Here is a 20,837-nt window from a genome sequence, read left to right on the forward strand (position 1 = left end):
AGATTATTTGACCAAAACCAAAGGATTTCAAAAAGAAAGCATGGTATATAGTAGTCTTTCAAGAAGTTTACTGAATGATGAATGAAGAAAAATGTGTGTCTACGTTTTTATGGCCTACCTACAATATAGGATATATCTTTTTTCTTGTTGTTTTATTTTGTTTTTTGCGGTACACGGGCCTCTCACTGTTGTGGCCTCTCCCGTTGCGGAGCACAGGCTCCGGACGCACAGGCTCAGCGGCCATGGCTCACGGGCCCAGCCGCTCTGCGGCATGTGGGATCTTCCCAGACTGGGGCACGAACCCGTGTCCCCTGCATCGACAGGTGGACTCTCAACCACTGCGCCACCAGGGAAGCCCTAGGATATATCTTTTTTCTTTCTGACCCACTACCAAAGAAGGATTGTAAAATTGCTGTGTTCAGTAGTATTGGCCTAGAACAAGATGTGCTTATGGTGTGAATGTAATAACCTTTATGTGTCTTACTCTCAGACTTCATGCCCTTAGGGTAGGTAGAGATACTGGCTCCTAGTTTAACTTCTGCTACTTTTCCGTTCTCAACTTGGCATTTTAAATTAGTAAACTGCAGATTTAACCTTCATTTATTTCCTCAAGTCCATGTCATTTCTGTATTTCTTTAGTTATTAAACGCTTTTTGATAGTGGTAAAATATATATTTTATTGACTTTTAGAAATGTTTTATCATATATTATTCAGACTTTAATGTAAGACATCTTAGTCACGTGTATGCAGCCATATTTTAAATAAACAAATAATAACTGTATTTTAAATCAAAATTGCTGGGAAAAGGTGCTGAGTAATTTAAACCACATTCAATATAGTAATCTCCTTGAAATCACATTCTTTCTGAAGTGTCTTATTGATAATATGAAATAAAAAGAGGAATACATTCCAGCCTTTATTGCATTTTATTGACCTGTATATAGCATCAGTTATGGTACACCTTTATGTTCCATTTATGCCCATGATTTACACTTTATTGGCATTATTATTGTTATAAAATTGTAATATACAATGGAATGCAAGCTTTTGTAGAATTAACATAAGCCAACAATTGGATTATGATTTAACATTTAGAACAGAATGATTAGATCATCCTTGTTGGTCAGTGTAAGCAAATAATAGGGGACTTTCTAGCTTTTTTTCCCTTTTTCTGTTTCAGTTGGTAAGGAACACTGTTACATGCATAATATTATTTGAGATGTTTAGGTCATCAGCCACAGCATTGGGAATCTTTTTGTCATGCTGAGTTTTTTCACTGGAATTTGTTATGGCATTTGCTGTAAATAGGATTAGACCTGTAAAACCAACAGATACTGTAGTATGTTATTCTTTATTAGTAGTTTTCTGTAACTTTCATGTCTACAGTCTTTGTGTTTGAGCTCACATTTATTATGTTCTTAATAGGCACTGTTTTGGATGCAAAAATTTCAGGGCTCTCAAGAACTCTAAAAAAGGATCTAGTGCATGCTTCATATGTTAAGCATCTCATTTTATAAATGAGGTGAGGCATTTGGGACTGGGAGAAGTCAAGGGACTTTCTCCATATCATGCAATGAATAAGTGAACCAGAGCTTTCTTCGCTCATTTCCAGTAGTGTTTGGCTAAGACATGAATAGCAGTTTTAACTATTGTATTCAGAATTCTCCACAAACTTGAATTCTTGTGTAAATCCCCCCAAATATAAGGAGCAAATTAGATATAACTTAATATTTTAAATTTTAATAGATTAAAAAAGTAAATAAAACAAAACAGAAACAAACACCTTAGTCTGATTGTCCTGTCTATTGTCTTATATTAATGGTGGGGTTTAGACCAATGTTTTCCATAAATACAATTAATCCTCAAGTTACCTAGTAATTGACATTTTTCTCTTGATGCTGTTCATTTTGGTTAAACTCATTTTATGCAATGTTAAAATTGATAAATGTAAAGACATTCCATGGATATTGGGTAAATGATTTGTCTGAAAATTTCCAAAAGTTTTCTAACAACCCATTTTGTGTGCAAAAACCTTAATTGTAGTAGTGCCATACATCTAGTTTATTAGGAAGCTCAAAGGATTAGAGTTATATTTATAATTAACTTTCATCTACTTAGAGGGAAGAACACTTATTATTGTAATTGTTATTGCTCAAAAGGCATAATTTTACTGTATGTTACAGTCTGTTGGCCACCATCATTCTCATGAAGTTCTTTAAGAAATTTTTCGTATTTAATACCTTTGCTCTTGAGTAACACCAATAATTTCATTTCCCTTTGGGGCATACAGCTGTTTCCAGCCTACTCAGTGTCATGTCAGGGCATAAAATCATCTTGACAGAAAGGTCTAAATTATAAATAGTCCCATAATGACATTCAGCTTGGGTGGTACATTTATAAAAGGAGTTATTAAAGAAAATGTCATTCTAACCTATTACTATAACTAGAATCCTTCACAGTTCTGCAGCCATCTTTTGGTATAAAAATTTGGTAATACTTGCATATGTAAAACATTTAAACAGGACTATTAAATTTACAAGTATAATGACATACTAGGGATGTTGGATAAGTGGTTTCCTAAAATTTTCCAAAACTTTTCTATCACAAATACATGTCTTCTCCCTTTCAAGACTGCTGAAAAACGGAGTATTAAGACTCCAAGGTTTTGGGACTTCCCTGGTAGCGCAGTGGTTAAGAATCCGCCTGCCAATGCAGGGGACACAGGTTTGATCCCTGGTCCGGAAAGATCCCACATGCCGCGGAGCAACTAAGCCCAGTGCGCCATAACTACTGAGCCTGCACTCTAGGGCCCGCAAGCCACAACTACGGAGCTTGAGTGCCACAGCTACTGAAGCCTGCACGCCTAGAGCCCATGCTCTGCAACAAGAGAAGCCACCACAATGAGAAGCACGTGCACCGTGACGAGAGTAGACCCTGCTCTCTGCAACTAGAGAAACCTTGCACGCAGCAACGAAGACCCAACGCAGCTGAAAAAAATAATAGTGTATGTTGTTTTTTTAAAAAAAAGAAAACAGACTTCAAGGTTTTGATATTATTCAAATAGCATAGCACAGGAAATATATGATAAAAGAAAAAATATATGATAAACATATATATATATATATATATATATATATATATGAAAAAAGAAAAAGACCAGAGGTTGATTTATCTCATTGTTAGCATAACAGTACTTCATTATGAGATAGCAGTCAGATTATCAGAATCTACTTCTAGTAATGCTTTTAGATTGTTGTGGAAATAAAAATTGAAAATTAAAAAATGCTAATAAGCATGGATTAAGAGTAAAACAAGATATTACAGATCATTCATGTAAATGATCATAGCATTTATTTTTAATAAAAAGCAATAGAATTGTATTGGCCTCAGGATCAAAACAGTAGTGGTCATCAGTAGTCATTTTCTTTACTGGGTAAGGTAGGTAAGGGAAGAGTTTGTGCTTTTGTAATCATTCTCTTTCTGTAGAGTTATCAGACTATATATATTATATGTAACAGGAGGCTTTACTAACCAACAGGTACACCAACTCTCCCTTTCTAGGTCTAAGGCAAATAATGGCTCTCTTTCCCACTGAGTCCAGTCTGAACTTCTCAAGTCGTCATCACTAGCTCACAAGATAAATCACTGCTAGTTTAAAAATAAGCCTATGGTTTTAGCGGGCAAATGCTGAAAAGCAGATGGATACAAATAAAACAGGGGTATCATGGAGTCTATTCCCGGCCAGTTCTCTTCAGTCCATAAATGCTGGAGAGATGTGTTATGTTAGCACCATATGTTACTACATTTGTTACCTGAATCTTGGTCGCTAGTTATTAGAAAGGAGCAAATGAAACTATGAAAGTGAAGACTTATCTTGATTTTCTAATGTAAAGCACATATATCTGAAGTTTTAATTTCTTAATATGGGCATCTCTGAGAAAACAATAAATTTATGCTACCTCATGGTTTAAATCCTTCAAAGATCTTACCACTGCTTATAGGAAGGACCTTTATGAATTTTCCCTTGATAATCTCATTATATTCCTTCATTGCACTTTACATTTCAGTGATGGTGACCTGTTTTTTATGTTAGTTGGTTTGCGGTACGTGGGCCTCTCACTGCTGTGGCCTCCCCCGCTGCGAGCACAGGCTCCGGACGCGCAGGCCCCCCGGCCACGGCTCACAGGCCCAGCTGCTCCGCGACACGTGGGATCCTCCCGGACCCGAGCACGAACCCGCCCCCTGCATCGGCAGGCGGACTCTCAACCACTGTGCCACCAGAGAAGCCCCGGTGACCTGTTTTAGTTCTTCTCTACTAGACTGTGAACTCTGTGAAAAAAAAGTCCCAGAACCTTGCACAATACCTAGCATGCAGTAGGACTTCAATAAATTTTTAAATAATTGAACTCTAATTGGATGAATCTGGGCAAAGCACTTTGGCAGTGAATAAATTTTTTTCCCACTTTTAGTGTTTTCTAGATCAGAGCAGTGAAGACTGGAGGTAAGAAGCAATTTAGAAAATCAGAAAATCCAGATTTTGTGCCAACTCTGAATAGTTGAGTTTAATTCAACATGCATTTATTGTTTTTTAATTTGGACTGCAGAGACAACTTGTAAAGACAAGAGCATGAGTACTTCAAATTTTCTTTCGAAAACTGAGTTATAGATGTTGCATTTCAAGCCAAGTAAAGGTTTGATTATTTTACACTTCATGGCTTTTTAAAATTCCAGTTGCTATAACAACTTTGATATTTCTTTATTATTTTTAGCACTTCAGTTGCCATAACAATAAGATATCTTAAAAAAAATAGCAATTTTCTTTTATAAGGGAAAAATCTCTTTCAATTAAAAATGAATTTGAATCAACATTTCTTTCCTATAATGTGAACCCATTATTTAAAATGTACTTGTGCTGTTCTGTTTTCATATAATTTTAACAGACTTTGCCAGGAAAAGTTTAACTTTTCCCTCTATTTTTTTATTGTACAAAAATTAAAGGGAGGTAACTGTATTGAACCCATTCTGTGAGATAATATTAATACTTGATGGGATTTCATTGATATAAAAATCTTCTTAAGCAATATAATTTCCAGATTTGCTGTTGTATGTAGTAAGAAAAGAACATGAATGATTGATCGCTCTTACATGAAAGATGTAAGAAAGCTTGGAATTTCCTTTTTTCCTGTGTTATTTTTAGGTGTATTTATTATGTCTGTTGCCTTACTAAAATAGTTACCACCTCACCTACCTAGAAATAACTGACAGTTCAGACCTAAGCTATGACACTTTACTCATAGAGAAGTACTTCTGTTTACTCTTGGATAAAAAATTCTTATAAGCTTAGTTTCTGATTTTTAATCCTCTAGAAAATTAAAGATAGCAAATTAGAAGAGGAACGAAGAGTACTGCTATATTTATATAGAGTCAAAAATATAGGGAGCTATGTATTCTTTTCTATGCAAATAGAGTCAGGAAATATAGGGAGCTATATATTCTTATCTAGGTACCTAGTTACTTGTAGAAATTAAAGTCTCTCGATTCAATATACATAAAAATTGAATCCAAGGTATGATTGTGTTATAAGATAGTATTCTAACTGACATTAACGGTGATGATCCCAGCCTACCAGGCAAACATTAAATTATGTTCAGAATTCTCAATTTAAGAAGGGGAGGAGTGGATGATACATCTTATAAAGATTTAAATGTAAAATTGTATAAAGTAAAACAAAATTTAAAAAATTAAAAAAGAGAAACCTTCAATTATCTGGGAATTGCAGGATCCATGTAACTGAGATTTTTATGGCCCAAGGTTTGGTAATTCTTATATTACTGTGTTGCTAATCACATAAATTTCCTAAGATGTGTGGTCAGGTTCAGATAATGTGTTTCTTATGTGGGTCTCTCACTGTTGTAGCCTCTCCCATTGCGGAGCACAGGCTCCGGACGCGCAGGCTCAGCGGCCATGGCTCATGGGCCCAGCCGCTTCGCGGCACTAACCCGTGTCCCCTGAATCGGCAGGCAGATTCTCAACCACTGAGCCACCAGGGAAGCCCAATGTGTTTCTTTTAAGAATGTACTTTTTAAAAGGAATGTTGAGGGAGTTGGCAACTCAAGAGAAAAGTGAAAGTATTGTTTTAAATTTCCTATTCTCAACAGGTTACTGTGGGTGTGGTTTCTTAAGGAGAAATGACTAAACAAAAAGCCTGTTGATAGTAAAGAATATGTTTAACTTCATTATCAGTGAGCTTTGAGTGAACAACTGCTATATGCTTTTTCTGGTTTATTTTTAATTACTAATTTTCATAACCAACTTTAAAAGTTAAGTATTATTATCTCAATTTTACAGATGGAAACTGAGACATGTGGAGAGAATGATGTACCCAAGGCCTCACAGTTAATAAGTGTTACAGCCAGTGCCAACCCAAATCTGGCTCATTCTAAAGCCTACATTTTCTTATCTAAGTCACAGTCTTTCCTAGTCTTCAAACTAAATAAATGTTTATTAAAGGTAATAACATAACTTGGGGAAAATGGAAGGAAAGATCATACAGTGCATGGTTTTATTTTATTGTTCTGCATACTATTTTTGACCAATTAATTTGATTTTAAGTATATATTTTATATTTGAGGGTTTCCCCCACTAAGAGTTAAACATCCCCATAAATTAGTATTTTCTTTGTCCATTTTCCTTTGTGATTGACTAAAGATAGTGGATTCTCTCAAAGGTTTTCCTTTCTCAGACAGTTGTCTTAGGCCCCAGCTAGCTAAGGCAGTCTCAGAGTATTGTATAACTGGCATTTAATAAGATGTCTTTTCTCACTCAGTGTCTCACTTGCATCTGAGCTGTTGTGTCTGTGAGTACAAACAGTGAGCCATGAGTCAGGTATAATGATTGAGAGACTGTGAAAGTAGACACGGGCTAAATGTACTTATTCTGTCCAGCAGTATCTGTTCTTTTAGACATTTCAGTAGCCCTTATTCTTGGTGGGACTTTGCTTCTGAGGATTCTCATATTTTTCTTTTTCAACATCAATATTTATGATTTCCTGGCAGTGCCTTAAAATGCACTCAAGTAATTTAGGTCTCTAATTTGATGGTGTTGCACTGAAATGGGGGCACTTGAAAAAAGCAAATGCAATCATCTTTATCATTCTCTTCAGCTATCACTTACATATGGGTAAAATGCACAGATCTTAAGTGTGAACATTTTGGTGAGTTCAACACATATGCATGCATATAACCCACAGCTATTAAGATAGAAAATCTTTCCATCATCCCTGAAAGTTTCCTTATACCTCTTGCCAGTAAACACACACGCACACACAGACACACACACACACACCCCTGAAGCAAGTATGTTCTGATTTCTTTCATCAAAAATTAGTTTTGCCTGTTCCAGAACTTCATTGTATGGACATATCACATTCCCGTTTATCCATTCCCCTGTTGATGGATGTATGGGTTGTTTCTAGGTTTGGGCTATTAAAAATAAAGCTGCTATGTACATTTTTATACAAGTCTTTTACGGATATATGTTTCTGTTTCTATTGGATGGGATTGATGGGTCATAGGGCAGATTTGTTTAATGTTATAAGCAACTCCCAAACTATTTCAAAAATTTCCAAGTTGGGCCATTTTACATTACCACTAGCAATTTATGAGAGTTTCAGTTGTTCTACATCCTTACCAACATTTAGTGTTTATCAGTGGCTTAATTGTATCCACTCAAATGGGTATATAGTGGTATCTCATTGTGATTTTACTTGGTCTTTTCTTGATGACTATTGATGCTGAGCACTTTTTCATTTTCTTGAATGACCATCTGTATATTTTCCTTTGTGAAGTGTCTGTGTCTGTATTTTTCCATTTTGATTGAGTTATTTGTATTTTTATTAACAAATTGTAGGAGTCAGTTATGTATTTTGGATACAAGTTCTTTGTAGGATATATGTTTTACTAGTATTTTCTCTCAGTCTTTTGACTTGCTTACTGATTTTCTTAATGACATCTTTTGAAAAGCAGAATTTTAATTTTAAGTATAATTTATTTTTTATGTTTAGATCTGTGATCATTTCAAATAATTTTTTGTGTATGGTATGAGAAAGGGGTCTAAGTTTATCTTCCTCCAGATATTCAAAATTTTCTAGTACCCTTTACTGAAAAAATTTCCTGTTCACCTTGACTTGTTTTAGAGTCTATTGAAATTCAATTGGCAATTATGGGTTTATTTTTGGACTCTCTATTCTTTTAAGTCATCTGTTTGCCTGTCCTTATACCAATCTTGATTATTGTGGCTTTATAGTAAGTCTTGAAATCAGGTTGTACCAGTCCTCCAACTTTTTTCTAATCTTTTCCCAAGATTGTTTTAGCTATCGTAGGTCCTTTGTGTTTATATGTAAATTTTAGAATCAACTTCTTAGTTCTACCAAAAGCCTACTTGGATTTTAATTGGAATAGCAATAAATCTGTAGATCAGTCTGAGGAAAACAAATATTCATAACAATATTGAGTCTTCTAATCCATAAAGATGACATATCTCTCCATTAGGACCTTTTAATTTTTCTCAATGACATTTTATAGTTTTTAGGATAGAGGTCTTACATGTCTTTTGTTAAATTTATTCATATTTTCTGTGTTTTGAGGCTGTTGTAAATAGTTTATTGTTTAAAATTTTCATTTACTGTTGTTCGTTGCAAGTATATAGAAATGCAGTGATTTTCGTATACTGACCTTGTATTATGACAAAATTTACTCATTAGTTCTAATGGGATTTGGGGGCGGGCGTATTTCTTATGTATACAATCATGTCATCCTTTTCTTGTATTGCTTAACTGTTTTTTTATATTGCTTATTATACTGGTTGGGACCTCCAGAACATTGTGCATAGAAGTGGTGCGAGCAGACATCTTTGCCTTGTTTCCAGTTTTAAAGGGAAAGCATTTACTCTTTCACCATTAGATATCATGTTAGCTGTAGGCTTTCCCATATAGTATCTTTGTCAGGCTGAGGAAGTTTTCTTCTGTAGTGCCATAAACTTAACATTTGTTAAATATTTTTAATTGTTAATAACTTGCCTCATAATAAAATTAAGTTAACTTACAAACTTGTTTTCTGCTCTTGAGGGGTCATGAAATAGTGGATTCTAACATGTCCCACTTTAGAGAGTTTATTTTCTCCTTAGCACTTAGACCAAGTTGCTTTAATACTACATTTGATAGTACATTTAAAATACATTGACACTGCATTTTGCAGCATTTGACATTCTTAAAATGATAGGTAAGTAATCATTATCTCTTGCTAGATATGATTTTTCAAATCAGTAGTCAAATACTCATATTGAATTGGGTTTAGGTAGAGGTATAGATGAATAATATTGTGCTTACTTTGAATATATTAGGAGGCTAATTATTTTCCCCCTGCAATCTGGTCATATATTTTATAGCTTTCTTGTGAATCTTGTATGTCATACAAGGGATTGCAAGGAACTTTGCATATTTGACCTTCACAAAACTGGTTATTAGTGTTTTTCTGTCTTTTTATAGACTTGTCAAGCTATTTGATATGCTTTTATATTAACATTATACTAAACACTTACTTGTTCAACTCCTACTCTTTGCCCAACACTGTAGTGTAGGCACTGGAGATATAATGAGGAACAAAACAGATGTTCTTCCCCTCATGGAGCTTGCAATCCAGTGAGGAAGACAAAACTGAACGAAAATATACTATAAACTGTGGTATGTGTGGAATCTGGTCTAATCTGGGAATTCAAGGACCGTTCCTCTGAGGAAGTGGTATTTGAACTGAAGCCTGAAGACTGTATCTGAATTAACTAAAAGAAATGTGGGGGAAGGGTGGAGTGGAGGGAGGTAGAGCCAGTTTAGCTAATCCTAAATAATGTAGAAGAGAAGTTAGATTGAATAGATATATGAAGACCACATTTTATAGGACCTGTTAGTATTTTATCCTAAGGGCAGTGTAAAACCACTGAAGTATTTTAAATGGGAGTGATATCATCTCATTTGCATTTGGGAAAGGTTATTCTGCCTGTTTTGCACGTAATGGATTGAAGAGAGGCCACAGACCACTCAGGAAGATCAGATTGGAAGCCACTATAGTGGTTCACACACAAGATGGTGCTAGTTTGTTTAGGGTAGTGGAGGTGGAGAAAAGTTAACAGATGGGAGAAATAATTGAAGAAATAAATTCTGAATCCATACACCTTTTTGTACCTTTAAAAAACCTTTTACTTTACCCTATATTTGTTTTTTACAATGTTGGTTGCTCATTTCTCCTTGATAATCATTGCCTACTGTTTATCCTATTTACTGTCGGTGGCTAATGATCCTCTCTTGCTTTGCTGTTTAGATCCTATTGAGCAGTTGCTTGAGTTGCTTAGATGACTAATAATGAAATATTGATACATATAAAGGACACATAAAACATATTTAAGGTATAAATGAAAAATTAAACATCTGTGATGTATCATCTCAAGAAGTTATACAGTTTTAGCTCTTAGAAGTAATTCTGAAGTAATTCCAAATAATGGTTCCTCTTAGATATTTCACAGCTAGTGTTCAACAGTTGAAAGGAGAAGAGGGGTGGTTGATAATGACTAATAAGAATGACAAAAATAAAACACCTAATGACCCCTAAAATGAAGAGAATTATGCATAATACAAAAACAAAGAGTGCTTTATGTAATGAGCTGTGTAAATATGATATTAATGCTCTTGTTATTAGAGCTTCACATTATAAATTAGTTTCTATTATAATCAGATCAGAAAAAAGGATGGAAAGGAAGAAAAGTGAGGGGCTAGTAAAAAATGTCAGTCTCAGAAAAGAAGAAAATTATCTTGTTTGAATTCCTGAAACTGTTCTTTTTGAAGTTGGTAGAAGAAAAGAAGGAAGCTTGGTGGGTCAAAGCTATTGCTTCTTAAACTCTCCCTCTCATATTATCATATACCTGTGGCAGCATGTACAACTAGGGATTATTTACAGTATTCTTAGACTCAAATCCCTATCAGTGATTATTTGTTGGAAATAAATGTGTCAAACTAAAGTGATCTAGGGACTTCCCTGGTGGCGCCGTGGTTAAGAATCTGCCTGCCAATGCAGGGGACACGGGTTCGAGCCCTGGTCCGGGAAGATCCCACGTGCCGTGGAGCAACTAAGCCTGTGTGCCACAACTACTGAGCCTGTGCTCTAGAATCTCGAGTCACAACTACTGAGCCTGCGTGCCACAACTACTGAAGCCCGCACGCCTAGAGCCCATGCTCCACAACAAGAGAAGCCACCACAATGAGAAGCCTGCACACCGCAAGGACGAGTAGCCCCCGCTCGCCGCAACTAGAGAAAGCCCGTGTGCAGCAACAAAGACCCAATGTAGCCAAAAATAAATAAATTTAAAAAAAAGTATTGAATTTCCCTAAATGATATTTTTTGCCATTTCTCTGATTTAAAAAATATTATGATTCAAAACTTGAAAAATAATGCACAGTCTATACTTTTAGAAGGATTTCTTTTTTTATTTTGGTGATGAGGTAGCTTTAATTAATAGCATTTTATTTTTCAGTGGTTTTATAGTAAAGCTTCATATTTAACTGTCTACATTCATGAATATTTATCACCTGTAATTTTTATTTTGAATATTTATTATTATTGTGAAAGAGAGTTTTAGTTAAATAGAATCTTGTTTGATTTCCATGCTTTTATGTAACCCTAAAAGTCAAAATGCTTCCCTGTAAAATAGGACTTTCTAGCCTTTTTATATTAAATTTAAATATTTACTTTCAAATCTCAATATGGTACTCATTCTAAGATTGTTATTCTAACTTATTTCATACACTTTTCTGGTAATGAGCAATATGCTTCCATTCTTTATTCCACCTAACCCCCTGAAGATTTTAACAGTAATATGATCTTCCTGAAAGGCAGTTCAACATGGAGGAAAGATCTATTATTTATTATTATCTAGAAATCATTTTTTGAAATCCAAAATAATTCTTCTTAGAAATTTCCTGACTAGCTGCTCTAGTGGAAAAGAGAGGGAATGAAGGAGGAGTTCATCAAAATGGTGTTAAGAATGACTTTTTTTTTTGCGGTACGCGGGCCTCTCACTGTTGTGGCCTCTCCTGTTGCGGAGCACAGGCTCCGGATGCATAGGCTCAGTGGCCATGGCTCACAGGCCCAGCTGCTCCGCGGCATGTGGGATCCTCCCAGACTGGGGCACAAACTTGTGTCCCCTAAATCGGCAGGCAGACTCTCAACCACTGAGCCACCAGGGAAGCCCAAGAATGACAATTTTGATCTGTTTCATTCCTAGTTTCATGGCTCTGTAATAGTGGGCAAGTTATACTTACCTTCTCTAGGTACCCACTTTCTTCCTTTGGAAAATGATAATGATGGGTATCTACTTCATAGAGATTTAATATTTTTATTGAGACAAAAATGTAAAGCATATAGCATAATGCTTGGCACATAGAATGTGCTCTAAGTGTTGATTATCCATTTTCATCTCAAATTTCCTGATTCAATTCTGAAATAATGTGTAAGGTAATTCTAAGTTACTTTTAAGAAAATTGCTGACCCCATAAGAAATGTTTTTAAAATAGTGAATGTTTGTCTATAGTAAGTCAAAATAAATGGAAATTTTTTTCTTTTCTTTTTTCTTTTTTTTTGCCATACGCGGGCCTCTCACTGTTGTGGCCTCTCCCGTTGCGGAGCACAGGCTCCGGACGTGCAGGCTCAGCGGCCATGGCTCACGGACCCAGCCGCTCCGCGGCATGTGGAATCTTCCCGGACCGGGGCATGAACCCGTGTCCCCTGCATCGGCAGGCGGACTCCCAACCACTGCTCCACTAGGGAAGCCCCAAATGGAAATATTTTTAACCTCCATTATATAAATGAGCTTAATTACTTTCTTCTGACTTGGGTATGAGTAGCTCAAGCACTGTATGACAAAGTTCTTTGACTCTTTTTCTATTAGGATAAAAAGTGGACTAAGCATTCATTCTATTTATTTCTAATGTCTTCTGAGGTCATATTTGATCTTAAATATTCCGGCAAGTAGATTTTAGTATAGAGGTGTTAGTTCCAATGCTTTGTTTGTACAGTTAAATACATCAGATTCAGCAATTTAGTGTGGGTGTGGCAGGGATTGGAGAGATTACAAAATAACTTCTGTTAATCAAAATATACTTTAAAGAGTAAAAATAGTAGCTCTATCATTTGAGTTCATGAAGACTTAGACGATTTTTAATAATTAATAGGTTTTTTCTGCCAATGAGCATTAGATTACTGCTGACTTTTTAGTGTCATAGTACCTTGTGGTAGTTTCTCTACAGGGTTTAAAGGTATATCTCAGGGTTTTTTTTTTTTCTGTCCTGCTCATAGGAAATAATCTTTACACATGCTATAAGGAAAATACCTCTAGAAATTCATACATGTCATTAATATGTTATAAGGATCGGTCAGTTCCACTGTATTCTTTTGTCAATCTTGATCGGAGCTTGCCGAGTAAGTCTATAAGCCTGCATGTGCCTGGCAACTGTTACCTAGTGACAGTTTCAGCTGCAGTAGCCATTGGCTGTGCTGTTGATTGGGGCAGGAGGACCGAGTCACCTTTCTGATGGTGAGTTCTTCTGCATCAGCTCAGGATGAGGAGGAGGAGCAGGGCTTCGGTTCAGGTGGAGGCAGTGATACTGAGAGACTGTGAGGAATACACCGACAGCATCTCGGTAACTGCATCACAGTAAATCGGACTTCTGAATCAAGCAGCCCAGCCTAGCAGCTGATAAGAGTGAATGTAGGTGAGAAGCATTGTTTTATTCCTGTAACAAGAACTATTTTGTGATAAGTGAAACTAGGAATGTGCAAGGAGGAATATCCTGTGGCTATTATTATAAAAGAAGAAGGACTTCCCTGAATGCCTTGGTGGTGCACAAGAAAATAACTTTAAGAAGAATGCTTTCTGTTAAACTCCTGCATTGTTCCTGAAGGAAATGTTTCTATTTCTAACGCATGTTCTTTCTACAAAAGGTATGACAGCAAAGACTGACAAGAGACTCTCTGAAATGCCTGTACTTTAAAAAAGACTTTTGACAAATGTTAACCTCATATCAGAATGACCTTGGAAGCATTTTGGATGGATTCTATCCTGCCAGTCTTTCAGTATTTCAAACTCTAGGATTTAAACTCATCTTGATGCTTTAGAAGTATTTTAAAACAAGAACATCTTATAACCTATCTAATGGCCCCTGTATTAATTGAGCACTTGCTCAAAATAGAACACAGAACTAGAAGAGGCATTTTCTTAACATATGGCTGCTATATAACTGCAAATATAGCAAACAAGGTAATTTTCCACTTTGAAAAGGTTTAGATGAAGTAATGATTTAATGTGTTAATCATTTAATGAAAACAGAAAAGATATAGCAATATAGATTAGAAAGCCTACTAGAAATACCTAAGTAATAAATAATGGCAGCATTTCTAGTCAGAAGCTCAGAGCATATAGGAAAGTTTCTGTTGTCTAAATTTCATATATATTTACACATATTTGTGAGATATAGGTGTGGTTGCAAAGGTGAGAAATAACTTTGAGCTGTATATTTTATGATCATGCTCCGTTATAAGGAAGGTGGTGTATCAGATAATGAAGGTTGTTTTCAGTTATTGATGCTGAAACTAATAGCAAAAATGATTTTATCTTCCTTTTGAAAAGGAAGGAGTATAAATTACGATGCTGGTGGTAGCACCAGGAACTGTAATGGACTAAAACTCTTTTCATCTGAATGCTTTAAAAAAATGCATGCAGAATTAAAACTTCAGAAGTTTTTCATATTTTGTCAGTATTGACCCATTGTGTATTATCTTCTCTACTGGAAGCATGCTTTTTTTCTCTTATGAGAGTTACAGGGCAATCTGGAGTCCATTACTGCTGTTCTGCTCCTTTGTGCCCCAGTAGAGATGAGTCTTTTAGAATTAATCTTGTTGGAGAAGGGGGTTCTTAGCTTTTGAGAGAAAAGAGAGAGAAATGGATCATAAAGTTGACCCACCAGCATCAAACCCTGAACTGAGCCAAAGACACACTTTGCCACAATGAACTTTTTCTTAGCTTTCCAACCAAATCTGAGATCTTAATTATTTAAATTCTACAATATGAATCCATTTCTCCTGACAGATGAAACAGGAAGCCTGAGCCTATTTAAGGTTTTTTTCTCACTCTTTCGAGTTGATCCCTAAGAAACTACCTTTCTGAGGAGAACAAACGGCCCACAAGAGCTTTTCTTCCTTTGGCAATTGCTTTTTTTTCTTTTACAGATTTAATTTTTCATAGTGCAAGGTATTATTGAAAAGTCCGTTTTCTCTAGAAGTGCCTTGTGTCTGCAAAAAGTTGTTTGAAAGCACGGGAGGAAGCTAATCGGTGACCTTTTTTTCACCTCCTTTCTAGCTTATCCCCCTTCCTCCCCCCTCCCAAAGCTGAGGTGTGTTACTGCTGCACTGAGGCTGATGAAGAGACTTGAGTACTCCCTGGGATGCTCAGCTGTGACAGAAGCGCTGCCACTGTCTACTGAAGCTGATTCTGACACACTCATGGGCAGAGTTTAGCAGATGCTAGGCAGGGCACCTGCTTGCTGTAGCCAGAGCTGCAGGTTCTTTTAATTCCAAGCCATGAATGAATCCAGGTGGACTGAATGGAGGATCCTGAACATGAGCAGTGGCATTTTGAATGTGTCCGAACGTCACTCTTGCCCACTTGGATTTGGCCACTACAGTGCGGTGGACGTCTGCATCTTCGAGACAGTTGTTATTGTCTTGCTGACATTTCTAATCATTGCTGGGAATTTAACGGTCATCTTTGTCTTTCACTGTGCTCCACTCTTACACCATTATACGACCAGCTATTTCATTCAGACAATGGCTTATGCTGATCTTTTCGTTGGAGTTACCTGCTTGGTTCCTACTCTCTCACTTCTCCACTACTCCACAGGTATCCACGAGTCACTGACTTGCCAGGTTTTTGGATATATCATCTCAGTTCTAAAAAGTGTTTCTATGGCATGTCTTGCTTGCATAAGTGTGGATCGCTATCTTGCAATTACCAAGCCTCTTTCCTACAATCAACTGGTCACCCCTTGTCGCCTGAGAATTTGCATTGTTTTAATCTGGATCTACTCTTGCCTAATTTTCTTGCCTTCCTTTTTTGGCTGGGGGAAACCCGGTTACCACGGTGACATTTTTGAATGGTGTGCCACCTCTTGGCTCACCAGTGTCTATTTTACTGGCTTTATTGTTTGTTTACTTTATGCTCCTGCTGCCTTTGTTGTCTGCTTCACTTACTTCCACATTTTCACAATTTGCCGGCAGCACACCAAAGAGATAAATGACCGGAGGGCCCGATTCCCTAGCCACGAAGTCGCTGCCTCTGGAGAGACTGGGCATAGCCCTGACCGTCGCTACGCCATGGTTTTGTTTCGGATAACCAGTGTGTTTTACATGCTCTGGCTCCCGTATATCATATACTTTCTTCTAGAAAGCTCCCGGGTCTTGGACAATCCAACACTGTCCTTCCTAACAACCTGGCTTGCTATAAGTAATAGTTTTTGTAACTGTGTAATATACAGCCTTTCCAACAGTGTTTTCCGGCTAGGCCTCCGAAGACTGTCCGAGACAATGTGCACATCTTGTGTGTGTGTGAAGGATCAGGAAGCACGAGACCCCCAACCTAGGAAACGGGCTAATTCCTGCTCCATTTGAAGAAAACCACACAGTAAATCAAATGTAGTCTGACAGTAGTTTGGGATTGTATTCTTGCTTCATCTGGAAATTTGCCACTAGAGAAATATTTACTAGAATAGTTGACTATGAGAGGAAGGGACTAAAGGTTTTTTTTCATGGAAAAAAAAACCCCTGAAGAAAAGGATGTGTAGAGAGTAATCTCGTGAGATAATTGTAGTGTGTGAGTGTGAATGTGCAGTAATAGGCAAAATCAAGCACTGAGGATGGAAAAGTACCTCAGATCTTCCACAGGGCATGAGCAAAGCCCCTGGCGTCTGTCTCTCTCTCTGACTGGACTCTCTCCTCTGTCTCTGTCTCTCTCTCTCTCACTCTCTTTGTGTTTGTGGAAATTACTTACATAAATTGCCCTTTACAGAAAAATGCTACATATTATATATGTGGTAAAGTATAATTTTTTGCATCAAAGTGTACTTGTTTAAACTCACTTATCTACAATCCCTAAACGGTCTCTCCATGGAGGATGCATAGTAAGCATTGTATTTTATTACCGGCCACACAGCCATTTTGCTTGTGTTTTTATAATATCCGTAGCACAAAATTTCTGCTATGAACAAAAAGAAACAGTATTTTTGTTTCTTCTGGGTAAAATTATGCTCCCTCCTCCTTCCTAACAGCTTTTTTTTTTTTTCTCTCCATTTTTCTTGATCTGCATCCTTTGGCACCTTAATCCAGAAGTGTCTTAGCTAATGAAAGAATCTACTATATAAAAGTCATAATGTTGAATGATTTATTCCTTCCAAAAAAGCATTCTATAGGTTGTTTGAGATATTGTGTTAAGTATTTTTAATGGCTTTGGGAAACGTTTTTATTTGTTTTCTTTTGAATTAGTTCATGTGCCCAAAGTGGTGTCTTTTTGTTTTTTGCAGGGGCTATAGTTAAGCTTTGTTTTTCTTTAAGATAATTCACAGATAATTCTAATGCAGATGCAGAATACTCACTCAAAAGTGAGGTATTGCTCTTAAAGCTACTTGTGTCCTTTTTTTCCCTAAAGAGTAAAATATTAACCTTTTTGTGTTAGATTTACAAAGCTTATTGTTGTGTCTGCTAATTATTTGTATGATAATGCATTTGCACATACTATATTTTTTACAACAAAGAAAATGTAAATTACATTATGTGATCTGTGCCTAATGTCTTCTTAGCACACTATATAGATCAGTGTTGCTTAAGTCATCAACATTGGACAAAAATATACAAAAACTTCTTTTAAGAGAAAAATACTTTTGTGTAGTTGTTATTTAGATATTTCTGTTAGACCAAGCTGCATTCTTAGTGATGCTGAGAATAAAATATACTTAATTATCAAATACAGGTAAGAACTGTCAGTATTTTCTTTTGTAATGATCTGTTTTCATATTCAGAGATTAAATTAACTTATTTTTTAGTGTGCTACATGGAATTGTGTAGTAAATTGTCAGGGGTTTAGATGTAGCAAAACAGCATTTGGGAAATTAGTAGCGAAGCAGGTGTAAGTGCTAAGACATCTAAATCTGACTTTTTTTACCATAAGTTTCCTGCCTGACAGATATTTTAAAATTTATATCAAACTACTGAGTATTTTTCTTCTCAGCATTTTTTATTTCTTTATTTTATGAAATGCATTTAGTGAAATGTGCCTATGACTCTTCAAATTGGAAGCCAAACATGTTTGTACACTGGTGGTTTGACTTCAGAGGTCTTTTAGTAAAAGAAATGTCATCATTTTATTGAGGTTGTTCTGAACCCATGTATATTTTTAAACATGTAAGGAAGGTTTAAAATAAAGAATAAAACAGTATTCTACATATTCAAAATCAGACTTTGCTTCAGTTTAATAAAACACTTAGAATAAGAGTTTACTGTTGGGGAATCAAAATTTGTTTCACATTTTTGTGGTTTGGGTTGTTTACATTAATTCTCATCCCATTTGCCATTGACATCTTGGATAAGTTGAAATGTGCCTTTTGAATTCAGACCCGTTTAAGGAAAACAAACTTCAAGGAAACATAATGCTGCTGACTTTCCAGGTGGCATAAATAGAACTTTCAACATTATATGTATTATTTGGGAATCAGATTTTGATCCTTTAGTTTGGTGTGTAAGTATAGTTAGAAAAGACTCCATAGATCCTCTGTACAGAAAACCTGAGGCTGTGTTTATTGCATTTTCCTCTTCTGGCTTTTCCTCATGGTAGTTAATAACGATAATTATATGCCAGGCGCTGTGTGAAGTTTTACATATATGAAAACATTTAATCCTCACTACAACCCATGGAGATAGGTACTGTTTTTACCCCCATCCTAAAGTTGGGGAAACCAAAGAAAAGTGATTTATCCAAAGTCAGTCACTCAATTAATCAGTGGTAGAGAGGTTCATTCACACTCAATTAACCATTATGCTGTGCTGCCTTTTCCCCCCAAAGCCTCCAGACCTTTGTACCTCTGTCTATACCTTTTGCCTACAGAACTTGTTTGAGTTTTCTTTTTTTCTCACTTAAATCTTTTGCTTCAGGTCTTTCCTTGTGATATCTTTTTCCTTGGTCTTAAAAATCTCTTTTATTAAAGTAGCAATCTGGTAAGCCCCCACTTACCAGTTTAGTCTTCAATCCAACTGAAACCCTGGGGCATGACATTCCCTTGACATTACTTTTGTTCATTTTTGTTAAGTTTTCATTGAATATCTTTTTCAAGTCTCTATAAATTTCTTATTGAAAAAAATGTTTTTTGAAGGAGAAGAGTGGAGAAGGAAATCTCTGTTTTAGGCTGAAAGGAGAGCCTCTAGAAGGCAAGTTCTCGGTTTAGATTCTTCATTTATTTTAATGTTTCATGTGCAACTCTAGGGCAAGCCACTTAACTTGCTTTTGACATATTTTAATATGTGTTTATATAATAATACTTATTTTGAAATTATTCTGTCTTTTAGATGAATATGTTTTAAGAATAGAAAGCATAACCATTATTCTTATTATATTGTATTCTATGGTAATTATCCAATTTGGTTATAAATGACAACCAAACAATAATGATGTAGTCTATTACTAAAGGTTCTGTTATCTGTGGCGTTGTTTCTAAAGTTATATAGTGTTGGAAGCCTTTATAACCTACTAGTTTGTGAAACCTGCACTGAAATCCTGGCCCTCATAAGCTGTTTAGCCCTAGGAAAAATAATGAATGTTCCACGTCTCCAGTTTTCTCATCAGGAAGATCCAGAGACTTGTACCTTCCTACTAGGCTGGATTTGAGGACTAAATGAGATAAAGTAATCTCTGTGTTCAGCATGGCTCCTGACACATAGAAAGTATTTGGAATGTGGTAGCTCCTGTTTTATCATCTTTGTGGATGCCAGATTTATTGCCATCACAACTTAAAGGTCACTAATTGCAATTTAAGAAAATTGTATTTTCTAACAATTAGAGTTTTCTAAAACTGTGTTTTTTCCCAAATCTGTCTAAACTCAGATTTTGGCCTAAACTCAGATATTTTTAAATGTAGAAAACTTCCATAATCTCTGAAAGCTCATTTTCCAGGAATAGTTATTCATGAAGACATCATTTGAGATTAAAGACATCCAGCAAGCAGATGCTGGGATGAGACAGGAATGATTCTGAGATTAACCTACCTCCTTACTTTATTGTATTAAATGTGCTTAAATATTTCATCAGGTTGGCAATAGAAGGAAAGCGTTGTTCAGGAATATCTTGCCATCTGTCTTCACATTTTAGTTTTCCTCATTTACTAAAATGGAATTTAAGGTATTTTGTCATGTACATGTTACCTTGAAGAAACAAAGATTAATAAATAGATTCGCTCTGCAGGTATCTTCTATAATGAAGATTAGAAATGATGTTGCTGCCTTAAATTAAATGACTTTCCTCTGTCTCTCCCTACCCTGGAAGCTAATCATTAGATGTGAAAAAGTTATAAATATGCGATAAACAGAGAAGATTAAGATGTGGGGAGTTTGCTTGTATAACATGCTGAGCATAGCATCATTTGTGTCCAGGTAGGACCATCACAATGCACAGGAGATTATGTTACTGAGTTGATGCTCTA

At 36.0% G+C, this 20,837-nt stretch overlaps 2 protein-coding genes across 9 annotated transcripts in view; both read left to right on the plus strand.

Annotated features, from left to right (window-relative positions):
• Positions 1 to 20,837, plus strand: part of RABGAP1L (RAB GTPase activating protein 1 like) — a 705,589-nt gene that overhangs the window by 228,539 nt on the left and 456,213 nt on the right. The gene's annotated exons all lie outside the window — the stretch shown is intronic.
• On the plus strand, positions 14,268 to 18,588 carry GPR52 (G protein-coupled receptor 52). Its single transcript, XM_032641885.1, has 2 exons — positions 14,268 to 14,359; positions 15,458 to 18,588. The coding sequence occupies exon 2, from the start codon at positions 15,679 to 15,681 to the stop codon at positions 16,762 to 16,764; it is 1,086 nt and encodes a 361-aa protein (XP_032497776.1). The 5' UTR covers positions 14,268 to 14,359; positions 15,458 to 15,678; the 3' UTR covers positions 16,765 to 18,588.

The sequence above is a fragment of the Phocoena sinus genome, chromosome 1 (assembly GCF_008692025.1).
Source record: "Phocoena sinus isolate mPhoSin1 chromosome 1, mPhoSin1.pri, whole genome shotgun sequence".
Taxonomy (NCBI): Eukaryota; Metazoa; Chordata; class Mammalia; order Artiodactyla; family Phocoenidae; genus Phocoena; species Phocoena sinus.